Below are 23,126 nucleotides of genomic sequence, written 5' to 3'. Positions count from 1 at the left end.
GAATGATGGTCAGTTAGCATATTCCCTCTTTATTAGATAGGATGTGTGCATAATGTTATCATTATTGCACATGCAAACTGTTCAGTACAAGTCTCTTAGGGTGTTTTTTGTTCCTATCCCAGCAGCTTCTATTAGAACAAATGGACATCATATAGACAAAATGATACTGTGAGAGTAAGCGATTTAAAATATATATATATATGTGTGTGTGTGTGTGTGTGTGTGTGTGTGTGTGTATATATATATATATATATATATATATATATATATATATGGATATTGATTTCAGAATGGAAGGGAGAAGGAGAAGGAGAAAGAGAAAGAAACATCAATGATGACAGGCAATCATGGATTGGCTGCCTCCTGCACAACCCACACTAGGGATCGAGCTCGCAACCAGGGCTTGTGCCCTAACTGGTAATCGAATCAAGTGACAGTTAAGGGATTTGTATTGATCACACAGTAGTTCTTAGTATCAGTTCCCCAAACATCCTGATTTTGGCTGATAACTCTACTTTAGGGACCTATAACTTTAGGGAAAAAATAAAGGAAAGGAAATTAAAACACCAGAATATCTAATAGTTGAAAAAGCTCTGATATAAAATCATTGGAGTATAATGTTCTATTAAAAATGACAGGTGCGATTTGTAAAGTATATGATTGTGTAACCACTGTGCTGTACACCTGAAACTAATACAAAATATTATTGAATGTAAGCTGGAATTGAAAAATAGAACTGAAAAACTATGCAAGGTGTGACATTGTAGGCTTAAAATACTTGTAAAATACTTGTAAAATAACAAACCTATCATCGTGCATGCATAATGATTACTTGAACTCTGGACACTAGGAAAGATCAAAAGAGAACACCTTCTTTATTATGGCAAAGGGGTTTGTTGGGTTTTGTTTTGGCTGTTAATTTTGCCATTGCCTGACCGGTGTGGATCAGTGTTTGAGTGTTGACCTACAAACCAGAAGGTCACAGTTCAATTCCTGGTCAGGGCACATGCCCAGGTTGTGGTCTTGATCCCAAGTATGGGGTATGCAGGAGACAGCTGATCAATGATTATGTCTCATCATTGATGTTTCTATCTTTCTCTTTCCCTCACCCCTTTTTTCTGAAATCATTAAAAATACATTTAAAAAAATTTTTTTATTAACTTAAAACGACTCACTGTCCCGACAAGGATGGAGATGCTGACTGGATAGGGTGGACTGTTTGGCCTGAATTATCTCCCGTGAATTATCTCATGTTTTTGTTTTGTTTTTTTCATTTTTTATTTTTAATTTATTTTTAATTTTTAAAAAATATATGTTATTGATTTTTTTTTACAGAGAGGAAGGGAGAGGAATAGAGAGATAGAAACATCGATGAGAGAGAAACATCAATCAGCTGCCTCCTGCACACCTCCTACTGGGGATGTGCCCGCAACCAAGGTACATGCCCTTGACCGGAATCGAACCTGGGACCTTTCAGTCCGCAGGCCGCTGCTCTATCCACTGAGCCAAACCGGTTAGGGCTATTTTTAATTTAAATTCTTATTTTTTAAAGTATTACAGGAGTCTCCTTTTTCCCCCATTGACCTCTCCCAGCTGCTCCCACCCCAGACATGCCCTCACCCCCATCCTGTCTGTGTCCATTGGTTATGCTTATATGCTTGCATACAAGCCCTTTGGTTGATCTCTTATACCCTCACCCCCCGCCTTCCCTCATAGGTTGGACAGTCTGTTCAATGCCTCTATGTCTCTGGTTCTGTTTTTGTTCATCAGTTTATGTTGTTCATTATATTCCACAAATAAGTAAGGTCATGTGATATTTATCATCCATGTTGTTGCAAATGTTAAGAATTCCTTCTTTTTTATAGCAGCGAAGTATTCCATTTTGTAGATGTACCACAGTTTTTTTCTAATTCACTCATCTGCTGATGGGCACTTAGGCTATTTCCAAATCTTAGCTATTGTAATTGTAAATTGTGCTGCTATGAACATAGGGGTGCAAATATCCTTTCTGATTGGTGTTTCTGTTTTCTTGGGATATATCCCTAGAAGTGGGATTACTGGGTTAAATGGAAGTTCCATTTTTAATTTTTTGAGAAAACGCCATACTGTTTTCCACAGTGGCCGCACCAGTCTGCATTCCCATCAGCAGTGCAAGAAAGTCCCTTTCTCTTTGCATCCTTGCCAGCACTTGTCGTTTGTTGATTTGTTGATGATAGCCATTCTGACAGGTGTGAGGTAGTACCTCATTACCATTCTGATTTGCATCTCTCAGATCATTAGTGACTTTGATCATGTTTTCATAGATGTCTTGGCCTTCTGTATGTCCTCTTTCAAAAAGTGTCTGTTTAGGTCCTTTGCCCATTTTTTGATTGGATTGTTTATCTTCTTTTTGTTGAGTTGTATGAGTTCTCTTTAAATATTGGAGATTAAACCCTTATCGGATATAATACTGGCAAATATGTTCTTCCATGCAGTGGGCTTTCTTGTTGTTTTGTTGATGGTTTCTTTTGCTGTGCAGAAGCATTTTATTTTGAGATAGTCCCTTTTGTTTATTTCCTCCTTAGTTTCCATTGCCCTAGGAGCTGTTTCAGTAAAGACATTGCTATGAAATACGTCTGCTATTTTGCTGCCTATGGATTCTTCTAAGCTGTTTATGGTTTCCCGTCTTATGTTTAAGTCCTTTATCCGTTTTGAGTTTACTTTTGTGTATGGTGTAGGTTGGTGGTCTAGTTTCATTTTTTTGCACGTATCTGACCAATTTTCCCAGCACCATTTGTTGAAGAGACTGTCTTGACTCCATTGTATGCTCTTGCCTCCTTTGTCAAATATTAATTGAACATAATGGCTTGGGTCAATTTCTGGGTTCTCTGTTCTGTTCCATTGGTCTATGTCTGTACTTGTGCCAGTACAAGGCACTTTTGAGGACAGTGGCTTTGTGATATAGCTTGATATCTGGTATTGTGATGCCTCCAACTTTGTTCTTCTTTCTCATGATTGCTGCAGCTATTCGGGGTCTTTTTTTTATTCCAGATGAATTTTTGGAGAGTTTGTTCTAGGTCTTTGAAATATGCCATTGGTGTTTTAATGGGGATTGTATTGAATCTATAGATTGCTTTGGGTAGTATGAACATTTTAATGGTGTTGATTCTACCAATCCATGAACATGGTATATTCTTCCATTTGTTTATGTCTTCCTCTATCTCTTTTTTCAGCATCCTATAATTTTCTGAGTACAGGTCCTTTACCTCCTTGGTTAAGTTTATTCCTAGGTATCTTAATATTTTTTGTTGCCATGGTAAATGGGATTGTTTTTTTAATTTCTCTTTCTGTGAGTTCATTATTGGTGCATAAAAAGGCTATAGATTTCTGGGTGTTAATTTTGTATCCTGCTATATTGCGGAATTCATTTATTAAGTCTAGTAGTTTTTTTTTAATTTAATAAATATTTATTGTTCAGATTATTACAATTGTTTCTCCTTCCCCCCCCATAGCTCCCCTCCACCCTGTTCCCACCCCACCCTCTGCCCTTAACCCCCGCACTGTCCTCATCCATAGGTGTACGATTTTTGTCTAGTCTCTTCCCGCACCCCCCCACCCCTTTCCCCCTGAGAATTATCAATCTACTCCCATTCTATGCCCCTGATTCTATTATATTCACCCGTTTATTCTGTTCCTCGGATTTTTAATTCACTTGATTTTTAGATTCACTTGTTGATAGATATGTATTTGTTGTTTATAATTTTTATCTTTACTTTTTTCTTCTTCTTCCTCTTCTTAAAGAATACCTTTCAGCATTGCATATAATACTGGTTTGGTGGTGATGAACTCCTTTAGCTTTTTCTTATCTGTGAAGCTCTTTATCTGACCTTCAATTCTGAATGATAACTTTGCTGGATAGAGTAATCTTGGTTGTAGGTTCTTGCTATTCATCACTTTGAATATTTCTTGCCACTCCCGTCTGGCCTGCATAGTTTCTGTTGAGAAATCAGCTGACAATCGTATGGGTGCTCCCTTGTAGGTAATTAACTGTTTTTCTCTTGCTACTTTTAATATTCTCTCTTTGTCGTTTGCCCTTGGCATTTTAATTATGATGTGTCTTGGTGTGGTCCTCTTTGGATTCCTTTTGTTTGGGGTTCTGTGTGCTTCCTGGACTTGTAAGTCTATTTCTTTCACCAGGTGGGGGAAGTTTTCTGTCATTATTTCTTCAAATAGGTTTTCAGTATCTTGCTCTCTCTCTTCTTCTTGCACCCCCATAATTCTGATGGTGGTATGCTTGAAGTTGTCCCAGAGGCTCCTTACACTATCTTCAAATTTTTGGATTCTTTTTTCTTTTTGCTTTCCCAGATGAGTGTTTTTTGCTTCTTTTTATTTCAAATCTTTGACTTGATTCTTGCGTTCCTATAGTCTGCTGTTGGGTCTCTGTATAATATTTTTTATTTCAGGCAGTGTATGCTTAATTTCTAGTTGGTCCTTTTTCATATCCTCGAGGGTCTCGCTAAATTTATCGGCCTTTTCTAGGAAATTCTTGGAAAACCTTATAACTGTGGTTTTGAACTCTATATCCAGCCGTTTATTTTCCTCCATTTCTTTCATTTGTGATCTGTTTCTTTGTCTCCGCATTTTTGCTGCTTCCCTGAATTGGTAGGGTGGCTTTGTGTACTAGGTGTCCTATATGGCCCAGTGGTCGGCCTCCCATTTACCTGAGGTAGACACTCTTGGTGCACCCCTTTTTGGACTGTGTGTTGTAGTTAAGCCTTGATTGTTGTTGGTATCACTGGGAGGACTTGACCTCCAGGCCAATTGGCTGTGAGGACCTGCTGTGTCTATAATGGAACAACTGCTGTGCTGGAGACACGCTCATGGGGCAGGACTTGCTTCAGTGGGGCTTTGGTGCTCACTGAGTCTGCCTCTTGAATGTGTCACTTATGGATGTGAGTAGTTGAAATCTGGTGTCGTCTCACACTGACCACTGGATACACTAGCTTCTGGATCTCCAATGGGGTGCAGGTCAGCTACTATCTGAGGCCACCCAGTAGGAGCTACAGCGAGAACTACAGTTTTCTCCTCTTTGCTTGGGGTTTGGAGGTTTTGGAGTTGTCTGACCAGAGCTGCAGTTTGTTAGGTTAAGCTGCAATAGGGCAGACCATTTATTTGCAAATGCCGCTGCATGGAGCTTGGGTGGGTTTGTAGATTGTGCGGGGGCGGGGTCTCAGGGAGTCACTAGGCTAGGGCGTGGCAAACAGAGATGGCTGCCAGTCAGCCGTCTCTGTGTGTCCTCGTTTCCAAGTCCCCGCATCCTGCACCTCAGCGCAGTAAACAGTGATTGCTGGGCGCAACTCTGCAAGAAAGTCACCCTCACTTTCCGACCCGATGGCAGACAGTCCAGCTTCTCCCCGTAGGAGTTTGGGTCCCCAGCGTCTCCCCAGAAACTGGAGTTCAGAGTAATCGGGAGCTTGTCTCCCTTCGGGTTGAAAAAAGCAGCGTGCCCAGTTGCCCGCCGCGGCTAGCTCGATTCGCGCACCTCCGTACCTCAGTTTTTCAGCGCCTGTGCACATCTCAATGCTCTTTTCTCTTTCCTTCTAGTTGTAGAACTTCCACTCAGCCAGCTTTCCCATGGTTCTGGGTGATAGACGTTTTGTCTTTTAGTTGTAGTTTTGAAATTGTTGTTCGAGGCAGCAGTTTAGGTGTTTACCTATGCCGCCATCTTGGTTTCTCCTCTAGTAGTTTTTTGAAGGAATCTTTAGGGTGTTCTATGTACAATATCATGTCATCTGCAATTAATGAAAATTAAATTTCTTATTTTCCAATTTGGATGCCTTTTACTTCCCTCATTATGTGTTGTTGTTTTTTTATCTCTTTTCTTTTTAGGACTCTCTCCCTGAAACCCAGACGGAAGTGCCCACATTTCCTGTTTGCCACCGTGGTCTCACAAGACAGAAGAGAGACTGGGTTATCCCTCCCATCAGCTGCTCAGAAAATGAGAAAGGCCCATTTCCTAAAAATCTGGTCCAGGTAGAGAAGGATGCTCTCTATTTCTTTGGGAGGAATTTGGCAGAGAAGGATCAAGGAGAGGAAAGAGAAAGACTGAATGTAAGGATCCTCCCTTGCTAATTCTGTGTCTGTTTTGTCTCCAGATCAAATCTAGCAGAGACAAAGAGACACAGGTTTTCTACAGCATCACTGGCCAAGGAGCTGATGCACCTCCTGTCGGTGTGTTTATTATTGAAAGAGAGACAGGATGGCTAAAGGTGACGCAGCCTCTGGATAGAGAAGCAATTGCCCAGTACATAGTGAGTATCTCTTAGACGCTTATTAATGATGGGGTCCCATCTTTCCAAAATTGTTTGGTCAACCGATTTGGATCCTAGATCCGACACTCTGGACATATGAGGGGCTTAATTTGCCACTTTGCGACCTATTGATAAAGAGAAATGACAGGAGAACCTCGATATGGGGGTTGTTAAATTATTTTTGTTGTTCGGAATTAAGTGGGGAGAGTCCTTATGCCTCATGCATAACTTTGGATCAAGGTATCAGCCTACTGGAGCTAAAAGTAGAGGCCAGTGATGATGTTGGAGAGCAAAAACCACTTCTGGGCCCCGTAGCGGAGTGAGCTTAGGGAAGCTGGGAAGTAATGTATTGATGCCAAATGCAGAAAAATCAGGACCAGAGTGGCCAGGGCTAATTTTACCCTGCTGGGAAGAAGGCAGAGCGTTAGGCTTCCCCCGTTATCTCCTGGGCCTGGCACCCCAGCCCTCATGTGGGGAATGGGAGCTCTGACCCGATGGGAGTGTTCTCCAGCCCTCAGGTCTTCACATGTCATGCTCTCAGCCAGTGTGCTGACCCCATTGGAGCAGCAGCACGTGGGTGAGAAAAGGGCTCTGCTGCAGGTGTCCATGCACTCGGGTCTCAGAGAGTGGGAAGGGGGGGACACCAGGTGGAGCCCCCTCTCTGGTCGGGCCACTTCTCCCACTTCTTTTCTCCTTGGGGCCCATATAACCCTCCCTTGGCTCTTGCAGCTCTGCTCTCACGCTGTGTCTTCCAACGGGAATGCAATTGAGGATCCGAAGGAGATTGTGATCACAGTGAGAGATCAGAATGACAACAGGCCTGAGTTCATCCAGGCGGTCTTTGAGGGCTCTGTCGTGGAAGGTGCTCTCCCAGGTAAGAGGAGCCAAATACCCAGAAAGATGCTTAGGTTCTCTGGACCTCAGTGTGTTGGGGCTGGCGTTTGGGGTCAGGTCCTTCTTGTGGACAGACTTTCAGTGAAATCCATTGTGTGTGTGTGTGGGGGGGTGTAAGTGTTTGTGTGTGTGTGGGGAGGGCACTGTGCTTGCACATGTGTACAACACCCTATTTGTAAAAACGTGTATAAAATCAGAGTGGTTTAAAAACAACCTTCCCAAGCTTTACCCATAACATAAACAGGTGCTAACACATTTTTGTACATTCTATGTATTATATACTGTACTAGCGGCTCGGTGCATGAAATTCACACACGGGGTGGTGGAGGGGGGTGGTTCTTCAGCCCTGCTTGCACTATCTAACAATCCGGGACCGCTGGCTCCTAACTGCTTGCCTGCCGGCATGCTTGATTGCCCCTAACCACTCTGCTTTCCTGCCTCAGTGCCCCTAACAACTCGCCTGCCTGCTTCATCGCCCCTAACCACCTCTGCCTGCCTGCCTGATCACCCCTACCACTCTGCCTTCCTGCCTAATCACCCCTAAGTGCCTCTGCCTGCCTGCCTGATCACCCCTAACCACTCGCCTGCCTGCCTGATCGCCCCTAACCACTCTGCCTGCCTGATCACCCCTAACTGCCTGCCTGCCTAATCACCCCTAACTGCTTGCCTGCTTGATTGCCCCTAACTGCCTCTGCCTGCCTGCCTCATTGCCCCTCATATTACACTTTTATTATTATAGATTCTTACAATAAATAAAACCTAGGAAAAGAAAATGTTAAGAAAAATTTTTAAAAAATAAAGTAAAAATAAAAACAGCCTTCCTTCACTAAATAGATCCTTGCCAGAGTTTACGTCCCTCAAACAATTTTCCTGATCACATTTTTTCTACTTCCCATAAAGGTAGATACTGCCCTCATGTTTGTGGTAATTATTTTTTTTTTCTTTCTCTCCAAATTTTTCTTCCATGTGTGAATTTGACCCTAGATAAAAATCTTGTTAGTTTTTCCTACTTTTCTACATGATGATAAACTGTTTTCCAAGGTGACCTAACCAGTTTGTGCGCCCATGGGCCACGTATGTCCTGTAATTATTAGACTTTTTAAGCTTTAGTGGATGAGGAATGATATCTCAGTGCAATTATAATTGCATTTCTCTGATTATTAATAGGATAAGTATCTTATCATATGTTTATTGGCCTATGAATTTCTTTGTTTTCTTTTTTAAATGTTTTTATTGATTTTTTTTTTTAGAGGGCGAAAAAGGGAGAGGGATCGAGAGATAGAAACATTGATGAGAGAGAAACATCATTGATTGGCAGCCTCCTGCATGCTCCCCACTGGTGGATGAGCCCCACCCACTGGCAGGTGCCCTGACCAGGAATCAGACCAGAGACTTCTTGGTTTCTGGGTTGACGCTCAACCACTGAGCCACACCAGACAGGGTTGCGTTTCTTCTTGACAACTTGTCTATTCAAGTCTTTTGCCCTTTTATTCCCTTTGGCTATTTGTATTTCTCTATAAACTCTTAGAGTTATTTAGATGTCCTAGGGTCTAGTCCTGTCAGTCACTTGTGTTATAAATATTTTCTCCCACCTTGAAGGCAATGATCTCATAGGACCCCTTCCCTCATGTGAAGCTGTGGCCGAGAAGCCAGTTGTGGAAATCTTTGGATTTTTCCTGTTTTTCAGGCTGTTCACTCAGTATAAGAGACGTGGCAAAAGGTTTTAGTTTAACCCTAACCCTATTTCCCTTCTCCCCCTCACATCCACGCTCACCCAAAGTGTCTTGGAACACTGCTCACCTGATGGAAGTCTTCCTTCCTCCTCTAGCACTATGTTAAATCATTTGGAAATTAGCAATCAGAAGAACCATGACATGGTGTGTCCCTGGGGCCCAGACTTTAACGCTCTGAGCAGTGTTGAGTTGAGCAGTACTGCCCAGACCCTGAATGCAGCTTGACTCGATCTTGCTCTCCTTTCATGCTTCCAGGAACCTCCGTGATGCAGGTCACAGCCACAGACGCGGACGACGAAGTGAACACCTACAACGCTGCCATCGCTTACAGGATCATCAGCCAAGAGCCTAGACAACCTCATCAGCAAATGTTCACCATCAACAGAGACACAGGAGTCATCAGTGTGCTCACTACCGGGCTGGACCATGAGGTTAGGGCAAGGGATCCAGAGGGTGTGTGGGAAAATACAGATTAGCTAAAACCACGGACAACGCAAAACTCTGCTGAGGCCAGTTACCACCTATCTGGTCATGGTCTGAGCTTTGCATCTACACATGTGTGCAGAGGTTGTGTGCCTAGGGGACAGGCTGGTAGGTCGGCAAATACGCAGAGGATAAAATCTCTGTGTCTGTGCTATGGGCTGGGCTGATGTGGCTGTTGGTCCTAACTTGGGTGTGTTCAATCTCTGCAGAAGTTTCCCAACTACACCCTGGTGGTTGAAGCTGCTGACCTTCAAGGTGAAGGCTTAAGCACAACTGCAAAAGCTGTGATCACGGTCCTTGAGGCCAGCCCTCCAGAATTTGAGCCAACCAAGGTAATTCTGCAACTGCTTGATAGTTTCCAAAGAAAGGTCCTTTGTCGCTTTACAGCTGCTCCTGAGGGAAGCCCTTGAAAGCTTTCCCCAGCCCTAGCCGGTTTGGCTCAGTGACTAGAGCATCAGCCTGCGGACTGAAGGGTCCCTGGTTCGATTACAGTGACGGGTACATGCCCAGGTTGCAGTATCCATTCTCAGTAGGGGCATGCAGGAAGCCGGCAATCAGTGATTCTCTCTTATCATTGATGTTTCTTTCTCTCTCACTCACTCTCATTTCTTCTCTAAAATCAATAAAAAATGTATAAAAAAAAACATAAAAAAACTTTCCCCACACTACTGAACTTTAAACTAAGAAGCAAGCAGATCGGGGTGGCTGTTGTCTGTGTCTTGTGCCCCTTGGCAAAATTTTGTGAAGTGGCAAAAAGCAGTTATTGAATCCATGTCCTTGTATTGAGCATCTTGGTAGGAAACTTACCAGGTTCTATTTATTCACTGAACAAACTTTTCTGAGTTAATACCAGGCACTATTTTTACTTGTTAATTATACATAAATAAAGTGGGGGCTTTGCGCGTTGTGAGAATAAGTTTATATCTGACTTTGCATTTCTTTCTCTTTGTTGGTGGGTTTTCTCATTCTAATGTATCCGTTTTTCTGAGGGATGAATTCCATGTTCAGTATGCTTGGGCACGGTTCCCTTTAATTATACACAGGAAGACATTAATGTTATGTTTTGCCAGCACAGTGCTCATCGTCATTCATTATCATTCTCTGAAAATATTCTGTAATCCTGATGTCAGCAAGGCCTTCCCTTTGTCTCCCTCTTCAGTGGAGAAAGTGACTCTGTTTGCACTCATCAGTGCTGGTTCACCACCATGGCGGTGCAAGAGGGTGGTGTTTATGCTTAGGTTACAGTATTGACAGTCGGGTTTGTGCTTGTTTCTGTGTGGGGTCAAGTCCCAAACTTGACTTAATTAAAACCATAACTCAGAGTTCTCCAACCATTTCAAACATCCTCTCCATCATTGTCATTTATGGAGCACTTACTATGTTCAGGCATTAATATCTCATTTATTCCTCCCAAGAACCTTATGAGGTGTAGGTACTAATATTATTCCCATTCCTAGATGTTAGCAAACTGGGGGGCAGAGAAGTTAAATAATCTGCCCATGAAACACAAGTGAATAGTGAGAATTCCAAGCCAGGGAGCTAACTCCAGAGCCTGCGCTTGACCCAGGCAGGACTGCTTCTCTAGGAGGTGAATGTGAGGATGAAGATGGTGTGTATGTGTGTGTGTGTGTGTGTGTGTGTGTGTGTACTATGCAGACTTGGGAAGGCTTTTGTGGTGATATCTGGTCACATCTCATGTTTGTCTTGTGCATTTTGAGTAAAATTAAAAAAACACACCAGAAACTAGGGCTTGAATCAAATTGGGCAAACGGTGACCAGTGACTTTATAGATGGTGGGGGATGGAATTGTCCTCTGGAACTTTGACCTTGTTAGCACTAATCACTTTAAAACACTTAGACAATTTGGAAGATTTTTTTCCCTTCCATCATCAGCTATCTTATTTCCCTTTGTGTGCATAACGTTGTCATTATCTCACATGAAAAATGTTTAATACAGGTCTCAAAGGATGTTTTTGGTTTTCATCCCACAGCTTCTGTTAGGACAAATGGACACCTTAAAGATATAATGACACCACAAGAGTAAGGGATTTGTATTTATCACAAAGTAGTTCTTAGTACCAGTTCCCAAAACTTACTGATTTGGGCTGATAACTCTGTTTGGGGACCTATAACCCTAGGAAAAATATAAAGGAAAAGAAATGAAAACACCAGGATATCCTGTTGTTGAAAAAGCTCTGATACAAAATCATTGGAGTATACTGTTCTATTAAAAATGACAGGTGTGATTTGTAAAGTATATGATTATCTAACCACAATGCTGTACACTTGAAATTAACCTATATATATCTCCATAAATGATAAAGCAATCTATATATTAATATATATATATATATATATATATATATATATATATGCGCGTAATATGCTAATTAGACCAGACGGCCTTCCTGAAGAAGCTGGGTCTGCAAGGGAAGCCTGGTCCCTGGTGCCTGCCGTCTCTTGCACAAATTTCTTGCATCGGGCCTCTAGTATAAAATAATATTGAATGTAAGCTGGAATGGAAAAATAAAATTTAAAAAACATGACAAGTGTGACATTGTAGGCTTAAAATACTTGTAAAATAACATCAAACCCACAAACCTATCATCGTGCATCTATAATGATTACTTGAACTCTGGATACTAATGAAGATCAAAAGAGAACACTTTCTTTATTATGGCAAAGCATTTAACTGGGTTTTGTTTGGGCTGTTAATTTTGTTACTAACTTAAAATCACTCGCTATCCCCACAAGGATAGAGATGCTGACTGGATAGATTGGATTGTTTGGTGGGCATTATTTCTCATGAATTATCTCATTATGTTCATCTCTTTTCCTTTTAGGACTCTCTCCCTGAAGCCCAGACGGAAGTGCTCACATTTCCCGACTCCCACCATGGTCTCAGAAGACAGAAGAGAGACTGGGTTATCCCTCCCATCAGCTGCCCAGAAAATGAGAAAGGCCCATTTCCTAAAAATCTGGTCCAGGTAGAGAAGGATGCTCTCTATTTCTTTGGGAGGAATTTGGCAGAGAAGGACCAAGGAGAGGAAGGAGAAAGACCGAATGTAAGGATGCTCCCTTGCTAATTCTGTGTCTGTTTTGTCACCAGATCAAATCTAACAGAGACAAAGAGACACAGGTTTTCTATAGCATCACTGGCCAAGGAGCTGATGCCCCCCCTGTCGGTGTGTTTATTATTGAAAGAGAGACAGGATGGCTAAAGGTGACGCAGCCTCTGGATAGAGAAGCAATTGCCCAGTACATAGTGAGTATCTCTTAGACGCTTATTAATGATGGGGTCCCATCTTTCCAAAATTGTTTGGTCAACCGATTTGGATCCTAGATCCGACACTCTGGACATATGAGGGGCTTAATTTGCCACTTTGTGACCTATTGATAAAGAGAAATGACAGAACCTGGATATGGGGGTTGTTAAATTATTTTTGTTGTTCGGAATGAAGTGGGGAGAGTCCTTATGCCTCATGCATAACTTTGGACCCAAGATATCAGCCTACTGGAGCTAAAAGTAGAGGCCAGTGATGATGTTGGAGAGCAAAAACCACTTCTGGGCCCCGTAGCGTAGTGAGCTTAGGGAAGCTGGGAAGTAATGTATTGATGCCAAATGCAGAAAAATCAGGAGGACACACAGACTGGCGTGGCCAGGGCTAATATTACCCTGCTGTGAAGAAGTCAGAGTGTTAGGCTTCCCCCGTTATCTCCTGGGCCTGGCACCCCAGCCCTCATGTGGGGAATGGGAGCTCTGACCCGGTGGGAGTGTTCTCCAGCCCTCAGGTCTTCACATGTCATGCTCTCAGCCAGTGTGCTGACCTCATTGGAGCAGCAGCACGTGGGTGAGAAAAGGGCTCTGCTGCAGGTGTCCATGCACTCGGGTCTCAGAGAGTGGGAAGGAGGGGACACCAGGTGGAGCCCCCTCTCTGGTTGGGCCACTTCTCCCACTTCTTTTCTCCTTGGGGCCCACGTAACCCTCCCTTGGCTCTTGCAGCTCTTCTCTCACGCTGTGTCTTCCAACGGGAATGCAATTGAGGATCCGATGGAGATTGTGATCACGGTGACAGATCAGAATGACAACAGGCCCGAGTTCATCCAGGCGGTCTTTGAGGGCTCTGTCGTGGAAGGTGCTCTCCCAGGTAAGAGGAGCCAAATACCCAGAAAGATGCTTAGGTCCTTTGAACCCCAGTGTGTTGGGGCTGGCATTTGGGATCAGGCCCTTCATGTGGATACAACTTCTTTGAAAGCCACTGTGTGTGTGTGTGTGTGTGTGTGTGTACACTGTTCGTGTGCATGCATGTAGCACTCTACCTGCAAAAATGTGTATAAAATCAAAGGGATTTAAATACAACCTTCCTTCACTAATCGGTAGTATGAACCCCTCATACAATTTTCCTGATCACATTTTTTTCTCCTTCCCTTAGAGGTAGACACTGCCCTCCTGTTCTTTGTGGTAATTATTCCCTTGTTTGTTTGTTTGTTTTTAATTTGTCTTCTACATTGTGTGTTTTTGCCCCTAGATAAAATCCTGTTAGTTTTGCCTACTTTTCTACATGGTGATAAACTGTTTTCCAATGTGGTCAAACCAATTTGCACTTCCATCAGCAATGTATATCCTGGAATTGTTAGACTTTTTAGCTTTAGTCAATGTGTAATGATTTCTCAGTACAATTTAAAAGTGCATTTCTCTGATTATTAACAGGCTAAGCATCTTATATGTTTGTTGGCCATTTGAGTTTCTTCTTTTTTTAAAATGTTTTTATTGAACTTTTTTTTAGAGAGAGAAAAAGGGAGAGGCATCGAGAGATAAAAACATTGATGAGAGAGAAACATCATCAATTAGCTGCCTCCTGCACACCCCACAGTGGGGACCAAGCCCCAACCCCGGCATGTGTCGGGACCAGGAATTGAACTGGCTACCTCTTGGTTCCTGGGTCTACGCTCAGCCACTGAGCCATACCAGACAGGCTTGAGTTTCTCCTTGACGACTTGTCTATTCAAGTCGTTTGCCCTTTTATTCCCTTGGGCTATATGCCTTTTTCCTATAAACTCTTAGAGTTATTTAGATGTCCTAGAACTAGTCCTGTCAGTCACTTGTGTTATAAATATTTTCTCCCACCTTGAAGGCAATGATCTCCAAGGACCCATTCTCTCAGGTGAAGCTGTGGCCTAGAAGCCAATTGCGGCAGTCTTGAGATTTTTCCGATTTTTCAGGCTATTCACTCAGTATGAGAGACATGGCAAAATGCTGTAGTTTAACCCTCACCCTATTCCCCATCTCCTCCTCACACCCACCTCCACCCCAAATATTTGCTGTAAAAACTGAGTTCTTGGAACACTGCTCATCTGGGGGAGGGCTTTCTTCCTCTGGTAGCACTTTGGTAAGAAATTTGGAAATTAGCAATCAGAAGCTCTGTGACACAGTGTGTCCCTGGGGCCCCACCTTTAACGCTCTGGACAGAATTGAGTTGAGCAGTACTGCCCAGACCCTGAATGCAGCTGGACTGTCTTCCTTTCCTTCGATGCTTCCAGGAACCTCTGTGATGAAGGTCTCAGCCACAGACGCGGACGATGAAGTGAACACCTACAATGCTGCCATTGCTTACAAGATCATCAGCCAAGAGCCTAAAGAGCCTCATGAGCAAATGTTCACCATCAACAAGGACACAGGAGTCATCAGTGTGCTCACTACCGGGCTGGACCGTGAGGTTAGAGGGGAAGAGATCCAGAGGGTGTTATGGGCAAAGGCACGTTAGCTAAATCCATGGACAACGCAAAACTCTGTGGAGGCCAGTTACCACCTATCTGGTCATGGTCTGAGCTTTGCATCTAAACATGTGTCCAGAGGTTTTGTGCCTAGGGGACAGGCTGGTAGGCCGGCATTTATGCAGATGATAAAATATTCTGTGTCTATGCTATGGGCTGGGCTGATGTGGCTGTTGGTCCTAACTTGGGTGTGTTCAATCTCTGCAGAAGTTTCCCAACTACTCTCTGTTGATTGAAGCTGCTGACCTTCAAGGTGAAGGCTTAAGCACAACTGCAAAAGCTGTGATCACGGTCCTTGACATCAACGACAACCCTCCGGAATTTGACCCAACCACGGTAATTCTGCAACTCCTTGATGGTTTCTAAAGAAAGGTTCTTTGTCGTTTTACAACTGCTCCTGAGTGAAGGCCTGGAAAACTTTCCCCAGGCTAGTGAACTTTAAGAAGCAAGCAGATTGGGGTGGCTATTGTCTTTATCTGGTGCCTATTGGCAGAATTTTGTGAAGTGGCAAAAAGCATCGATTGAAGCCATGTCCTTGTATTGTGTATCTTGGTAGCAAATTTACTATGTTAGACACTGGCGATATTATCACCAACAAGGCCAAGATGCCATTTTCATGAAGTTGATAGTCTGTCTAGGGAGATGTTAGACAACTTAAATGGATAATTGTGTGCAATTATATTAAACTAGAGGCCCAATGCATGAAATTTGTGCATGGGTAGGGTCCCTAGGCCTGGCTGGCGATCAGGGTTGATCTGTGGGGTGACTGGCAGGGCGATCGGGGGGGATGGGGAGGCCGCTGGCACCCGCCTTGGCTGGCCTGGGCCTGCGGGCTGGCGACAGTTTCTGCGTTGATGCCTGCCCCCTGGTGGTCAGTGCACGTCATAGCAACTGGTCGTCCACTGGTTGGTCCGCCATTCAGTTGATTTGCATATTAGGCTTTTATTATATAGGATTATTATATAGGATAGGGTGCAGTCCAGGAGAAGGGACTATGCCCCACAAAAGAACCTTAAATCGTATTGTATTAGTTAGAAATCAGTTCAATGGTTAGTAACAGAGACTAGACTCTTGGGGTTTAAACAAATAGGGTTGACGTTTTCTTTGTGTCCGAAAAAACCCAGAGGTGGATAGTCTACTCTGTCAATGGAGACTAAACCTGCTTTGTTTTGGGGTATGACTTCCATCCCCAATGTTACCTTGTGGCCCAGGAGGGAGGCAAGGGCAAGGCGTGCAAAAGGCATTGCTGCTAAGTTAAGTCCAATTATTTCTGGGAAGACCCATCCCACAAAGTTTGTTTACATCCCATTAGCAACTGCTGTCTGCAAAGGAAGACTGGAAATAGAGTATTTTATTTGGGAACATTGCTGCCTCCAGCAATCCCGTAAGTGAAGCAGGGGAGACTGGATATTCAGGAGGCAATTAGCAGTGTCTGCCACCCTCACCTAGACATTGTGCCAGTGAGTAACGTTTGTACTGAGACCCAAAAGGAGGTTGGCAAATGTGTGGGACAGGGGAGGATGGAAGTGTTGCGCATGCAGAAGGATATGCCCTGAATCAAGAGGGAGCTTGATGCATAGCAAGAACTGCAAAACAGTGTAGAGAACCAAATGAGGTTCTTGTAGACTAAGTTTAGAGTTTTAGAATTCTTAACTCAACACCTGAGCCATAGTGTGCTGAGAGGCCCGGATAGCCAGGGCCTTGGAAAGCTACTTTAGGTACTCCCAAGTGCTACCTGATCCACCGACAGGAAAGAAAGGCCCTTCTGGTTGGGTGGCACTTCCTCTGAGCATTCCCTTAGCCCCCTGAGACCTGGTTTCACTATCGTGTCTCAGGATGTCATAGGTGACCCATCTTTTCCTTTGTTCTGCAGTACCAGGGGCAGGTTTATGAGAATGAGGCTGATGCCATAATCGCTACGCTCAAAGTGACGGATGCCGACCTCCCCAGAACCGCGGCGTGGGAGGCTGTGTACACTGTGTTAAATGACAAGGACCAATTTGTTGTCACCACAGACCCAGAAACCAACGATGGCATTTTGAAAACGGCTAAGGTTTGTATGGTGCTTGGCAAGATGCAGAAACTGACAGCTCAGCTAGCTGCCGACTCCCTTGTCCCCGTTGTCTTCTCAGTAAATTAACATGATATTCGGGGGGGGAGAGGTGGCTGGCTTTCCCAGTTTCTGTGGACCATTTGGGATTTGCAGTGACTCTTTAGGCTCCTGTGAGAAGTCAGGAAGCTCCTACCCAGCATACTAAAATTGAAGAGGAAGTACCATCTGTTTTAATAGGCTCTTTCCTTGAAACATTTGCCTACTGTCCATATCCATTTTGCAGATGAGAGCAAAAATGGTTTATTGGTCTCTGCTATTTTCCTGAATTATTTTAGAAATGGGTCAGATATGACTGATTGAAAGACGTCTTGGAAAGTTGAAAATAAGAAGTTGAGTGATTTTTTTAAATTGGTTTTAGAAAGAGAGGAAGGGAAAGTGGGGGGAGAGAGAGAAAGAAAGAAAGAAACATCGACTGGCTGCCTGCCGCATGCCCCTCTCCGGGATCCAGCCCCTGAGCATGTGCCCTGACCAGGAATTGAATAGGCAATCTCTTGGTACACGGGTTGACATTCAACCACTGAGCCATGCTGGCCGGGCATGAGTGATTTTTAAAATTATTTTAAAATAATAATTATTATTAAATAATTATTATTATTAAATGTGAGGTAGTTCCTTTTCCTATTTTCTTGGGTATAGAAACAGGCCTAGAGGTTAACTTTCCCAAGTCACACAGGATCTTCTGTCCATCTGCAATCACATGGACAGCATGTCAGACAAGACATGACCATTCTCACTGCTCTTGAGTTAACGTGCTAGTGTTTGTTAGCTGAAGCTTGCTGTTTGAGATTTCATGAGTTCATCTTTCTTCTTCTTCTGGGGGGGTTTCAACTCAAATGCAGCCAGAGTTGAGGATCACTGGTACATTGCTAACCAAAAGCAATAGTTAAGCGTGTGTTGTTGTTTTTTCTACTAATATAACATTTTTAAAACTTTTTTTTTTTAGGGCTTAGATTTTGAGGCCAAGCAGCAGTACATTCTCTACGTGACAGTGAAGAATGTGGTCCCCTTTGAGGTCACTCTGTCTACTTCCACAGCCACCGTCACCGTGGATGTGATGGATGTGAACGAAGCCCCCATCTTCATGCCTCCCCAAAAGAGACTGGAGGTGCCTGAAGACTTTCCAGTGGGACAGGAAATCACATCTTACACTGCCCAGGATCCGGACACGTTCATGGACCAGAAGATAACGTAAGTGTGGGTTTTTCAACTGACTTGGAGCAACTGGGTGTATGTATATAAAGTACTTAATTTATAACATTTTATCATCATTGGTCTGTGCAAGCCCTTCTGTTAATTGTTTTGTTTTGTTGTTTTTTTTTGTTTTTTTAAAATATATTTTATTGATATTTCACAGAGAGGAAGGGAGAGAGATAGAGAGCTAGAAACATCGATCAGCTGCCTCCTGCTCACCCCCCACTGGGGATGTGCCCGCAACTAAGGTACATGCCCTTGACCGGAATCGAACCCGGGACCCTTCAGTCCGCAGGCCGACGCTCTATCCACTGAGCCAAACCGGTTTCGGCATTGTTTTGTTTTTTTTAATTTCCTTTTTATCTCCATTCCCCACACCTTTTCCCCTTCCCTCTATAGCTAGCCATTCTAGGATTACCGTGCTTCCTCTCTTTGAGTTCACATAGTATAGGAGGAATGTGGTTTTAATTTACATACATGATATTGTCTATAAGTAGTTTATTGTTCTCTTTAAACTTGAAAGCACCTCTGTGGAGTAAATTACAGCCACAGATACTAAAAATACACACAAACCAACAGCAACAGTGTTCTAGACTTTTGAGAGCTGGGTTTGACTAGGAAAAACTATTAAAGCACAAACCCAAACATGACACACATGTCTTGTTAGTAAGTGTGTTTTCCAGGGGTAATGGAGGCCTTTCCTCTGTTGTACTCACTTTCTCTTCTCAGAGAGCTAGATTTCTACTTGCTAATACCTACTTTAGAGGAACCTGTCAGAACCTCTGAACTATTTATAAAAATGTTATGCAAGCCCAGCCAGCGTGGCTCAGGGTTGAGTGTTGACCCATGAACCAGGAGGTCACAGTTCAATTCCCGGTCAGGGCACATGCCTAGGCTGCAGGCTCAATCTCCAGTGTGGGACATGCAGGAGGCAGCCAATCAATGATTCTCTCTCATCATTGATGTTTCTACCTCTCTCTTCTTCTCTGAAATCAATAAAAATATATTTGAAAAATAAAAAATTAATTAAAAATCCAGAGGAGAGTCAAGTTTGTTTGGTAATTGAGTGTGATATTGTTGTGGATGGTGTTTGTGTTTTAGCCTCCAGGCATGTGACTTATGAAACTTAAAAGAAGCAGACTGAAAGCGTTTAAGTGTGACTTCAACTTCTGAGGTTTTTCCGGAAGTGTTACTTCTGTCCTGAATGAGAGGGCTCGTAAACCTTTAAACCACGTGCACACTGCACGGGATGAGCTGTGTGGAGGGTCCGGTCAGTGATCTTAGTGGCCGTGAGCATCATTAGCTCAAGGACGATGGGGAATTTTAAATGGAGGAACCAGGCTGATAACACCCACATCTTTGATTAATTTTAACATTTACTAAAAAAGCAATGACAACTCGCCTTGATGTGCCACTTGGTGGGATTCGACAGCTTGTGCCCATCACCACTTAAGAAATCGTTTTTGGAGAAAACAAAAGTTGAAACAGAATCTAATCAAGTCTTGGGGTCTGATTTTGAAGAATTACAGGGAATGAAGAAACAATTTAAATCCTAAGAGGGAGCAGTCGGCCAAATACAGAATGTGGGAATTGTATGACAAATGACATATTCTTCAACAGATAAATGGCAAGAGGGTGAGGGTGACTGCTATAGAGGAAAGAGTGTTAAGAGACTAACCAACCAGCTGGAATGTGTAGGCTGTGCTTGACTGTGAGTTCAACAATCCAACTATCAGAAACACCCTTGAGGCAATTAGAGAAATGTGAACCAAGACTCAGCATTAGATGACATTAAGTAATTATTATTGTTGTGTGTGTTAGTGGCATTGTGATTATGTATTTTAAAAAATCTTATCGCCCTAGCCAGTTTGGCTCAGTGGATAGAGCATCGGCCTATGGACCAACAGGTCCCAGGTTCATTTCTGGTCAAGGGCACATACCTTGGTTGCAGACTCCTCCCCAGCCCAGGCCCTGGTCAGGGCCCCTATAGGAGGCAACCAATTGGTGTGTTTCTCTCACATCAATATTTCTCTCTGTCTTTCCCTTTTACTTCCACTCTCCCTAAAAATCAATGGGGAAAAAAAATATCCTCGAATGAGGATTAACTAACTAACTAAATAAATAAATAAATAAGTAAATATGAAAAACCTTTTCTATACAGGATACATGCTGAAGTGTTTGCAGAAGAAATCTTCTGATGTTTGAGATTTGCTTTAAACATACCATAATTTTGCACATGCAGTCAAAGTACTGCTCATAATCCAAGGATTCTTCTTTGTGGTCCAAAATATAAGGGCTGGATAAGATATGTTTTTGGCAGCGCAGTGGTTGACACCTGCCTGCGCACTTCTCCCTCCATGGCTAACAGGGAGGGCTCCTTCATCGCCATCCAGCCTAACGGCAGCGCGGCCTGGTTGGCAACATAAAGTGCTTCGAGCAGAAGAGATTCTGCTCGTGGCCATGAAGTTCCTTCGGGCCTCTGAGGAACTCCTGAAGCAGCACAGCATTGAACTAAAAGACCACCCATTCTACCCCAGGCTGGTGAGGTACATGAACTTGTGGCCTGTGGTGGCCATGGTCTGGGTGGGGCTGAATGTGGTGAAGACAGGGATAGTGATGCTTTGGAAGACCCAACCAGCAGATTCTAAGCCAGGCATCATTCTCGGAGACTTCTGCATTCATGTCGGCAGTGATTCAGTAAGAAGTGCCGAGAGAGAAGTCATCCTATGGTGTAAGCCTGAAGAATTGATTGACTACAAGTCTTGTGCTTTTGACTGGATCTATGAATAAGAGGTGGACAAAGCCCGAGTCCTCTTTGGCTCCACTTGGATGTGTCCCTGGACATAGTTCTTCATTCCATTGACTTGGAAGCAATAGGGTTGATCATTCTTTTCTGAAGCACATTTACCAATAAAGCCTTTGGAAACTGGGCGGGGGAAAGATGTGTTTTAAAAAAATATATATTTATATTGATTTCAGAGAAGAAGGGAGAGGAAGAGAGAGATTAAAACATCAATGATGAAAGAGAATCATTGAGGGGAGTGAGGGGGTAAGAGATCAACCAAAGGACTTGTATGCGTGCATATGAGCATAACTAATGGAGATGAGGTGAGGGTTGGGAGGGGTGAGGGCATGTGCTGGGGCGTGGGGGCGACCGGGGAGAGGTCAATGGGGGAAAAAGGAGACATTTGTAATACTTTAAACAATAAAGAATTTAAATTTTAAAAAAAGGAAAGAAAGAGAATCATTGATCGGCTACCATCCTGCATGCCCCCCACCAGGGATGGAGCCTGCAACCCAGGCATGTGCCCTGACTGGGAATTGAACCATGACCTCCTGATTCATAGTTCGATGCTCAACCACTGAGCCATGCCAAAAAAAGATGTGTTTTTAATCAAACTTCAAAAGGATAGTAAAGAACTAAAATAACGTTGTAGTGTTTTTGTTCCAGGGGTTTCCAGGCTGGGTTGATAATTTAGCTTGCAGTAGTGAAATAGGTAGTTCAAAGCCTCCCTTGGGTCAGGGACCAAGTCTTAATAGTTTGTGTAGCGGCCCTTACCCCTGGGTAAAGACCACTCTGTGTAGTTCATTGCTTTGTACTTCTAAGGAAGTGGGGATAAACCCATAGGTATCCAAGGCTCTTACCTCCCTAGGTTTTTTTGCTTGCCTTTCTGAGCCTTTCCATGAGCCCAATGAATAACTGACCACTATGTTCCTGTTTTTCATGCTTTGTCTTCTGATGGATTGGTGTTTGTACTCCTAATAAGGTGTTGCTTAACAGTGTTTTCTTGGCTTTTGGCCTTTTTTGTTGTTATTGTTGTAACGCATTGAGGCATTTTATTTGCATGTATGCATTACATCCCTAGAAAAAGAATCCCAGATTTTCCCTCCTGTGTGTTTTTGTCTTGCTTCTTCATGGTGCAGTGCCTGCTGGAGTTGTCAGTATAATGAAACAGAACTGACGGGATGGAAGCAGGATCTTTGTGTTGTTTATCAAATCTGGGGTTGATTACTCCACACTTGTTTGACCTGCCTGTGAGGTTCACAGCAATTTCCCCAGCTCTGTGAGCATCAATAATTTCAAATTTGCCAATGGAACTATGCTTCATCATCACAGTTAGAAACCGGATGGTGACTTTGGAGGGCGACCTAATAAGGACCTCTCCTTTTGGCATTGTTGATCCTTTTGAGAACCAGCCAGGACATTCACGTGCACCCTTATGGAGGCATGGGAAGATGATGGAAAGAACTCACTTGGCATTTTGAATAAAGCATTTTTTTTTTGCTCTGCATGACCATAAGAAGTTTTAGCCTGTTTCACGCCTACCATTAAATGCCACTATAGCCTGACCAGCGATTGAGCATGAACCAGGAGATCGTGGTTCGATTCCCGGTCAGGGCACATGCCTGGGTTGGGGGCTCAGTCCCCAGTAGAGGGCATGCAGGAGACAACCAATCAGTGATCCTCTCTCATTGATGTTTCTATCTCTCTCTCCCTTCCTCTCTGAAATCAATAAAAAAATATATTTTTAAAAAATGCCACTATAGCAGCCCATCCCCAAGTCACCAAATCTCCAAATGCTAATGGCAGGGGTGCTGAGTGATGCCAAACTCTGAAAGAGTTTGCTTTGAAAAATACATAAGGAT

At 43.3% G+C, this 23,126-nt stretch overlaps 1 protein-coding gene and 1 pseudogene across 2 annotated transcripts in view; both read left to right on the top strand.

Annotated features, from left to right (window-relative positions):
• The window catches only part of CDH1 (cadherin 1), a 96,802-nt gene that overhangs the window by 63,047 nt on the left and 10,629 nt on the right, over nt 1-23,126 (top strand). Inside the window, exons 9-20 of the mRNA XM_080644614.1 lie at nt 5,869-6,012; nt 6,135-6,290; nt 7,020-7,164; nt 9,173-9,348; nt 9,610-9,732; nt 12,244-12,387; nt 12,510-12,665; nt 13,404-13,548; nt 14,942-15,117; nt 15,383-15,511; nt 17,049-17,228; nt 18,232-18,476. Coding sequence (XP_080500740.1) covers nt 5,869-6,012; nt 6,135-6,290; nt 7,020-7,164; nt 9,173-9,348; nt 9,610-9,732; nt 12,244-12,387; nt 12,510-12,665; nt 13,404-13,548; nt 14,942-15,117; nt 15,383-15,511; nt 17,049-17,228; nt 18,232-18,476 — 1,919 coding nt within the window. The remainder of the gene's footprint in view (nt 1-5,868; nt 6,013-6,134; nt 6,291-7,019; nt 7,165-9,172; nt 9,349-9,609; nt 9,733-12,243; nt 12,388-12,509; nt 12,666-13,403; nt 13,549-14,941; nt 15,118-15,382; nt 15,512-17,048; nt 17,229-18,231; nt 18,477-23,126) is intronic.
• On the top strand, nt 20,837-21,269 carry LOC308235614 (nucleoside diphosphate kinase B-like; annotated as a pseudogene). The gene has a single exon. The product of its transcript is annotated as a nucleoside diphosphate kinase B-like (transcript).

This window comes from Plecotus auritus (genome assembly GCF_963455305.1).
Source record: "Plecotus auritus genome assembly, chromosome: 10".
NCBI classification, from domain to species: Eukaryota; Metazoa; Chordata; class Mammalia; order Chiroptera; family Vespertilionidae; genus Plecotus; species Plecotus auritus.
This window is presented reverse-complemented; position numbering and strand designations above follow the sequence as displayed.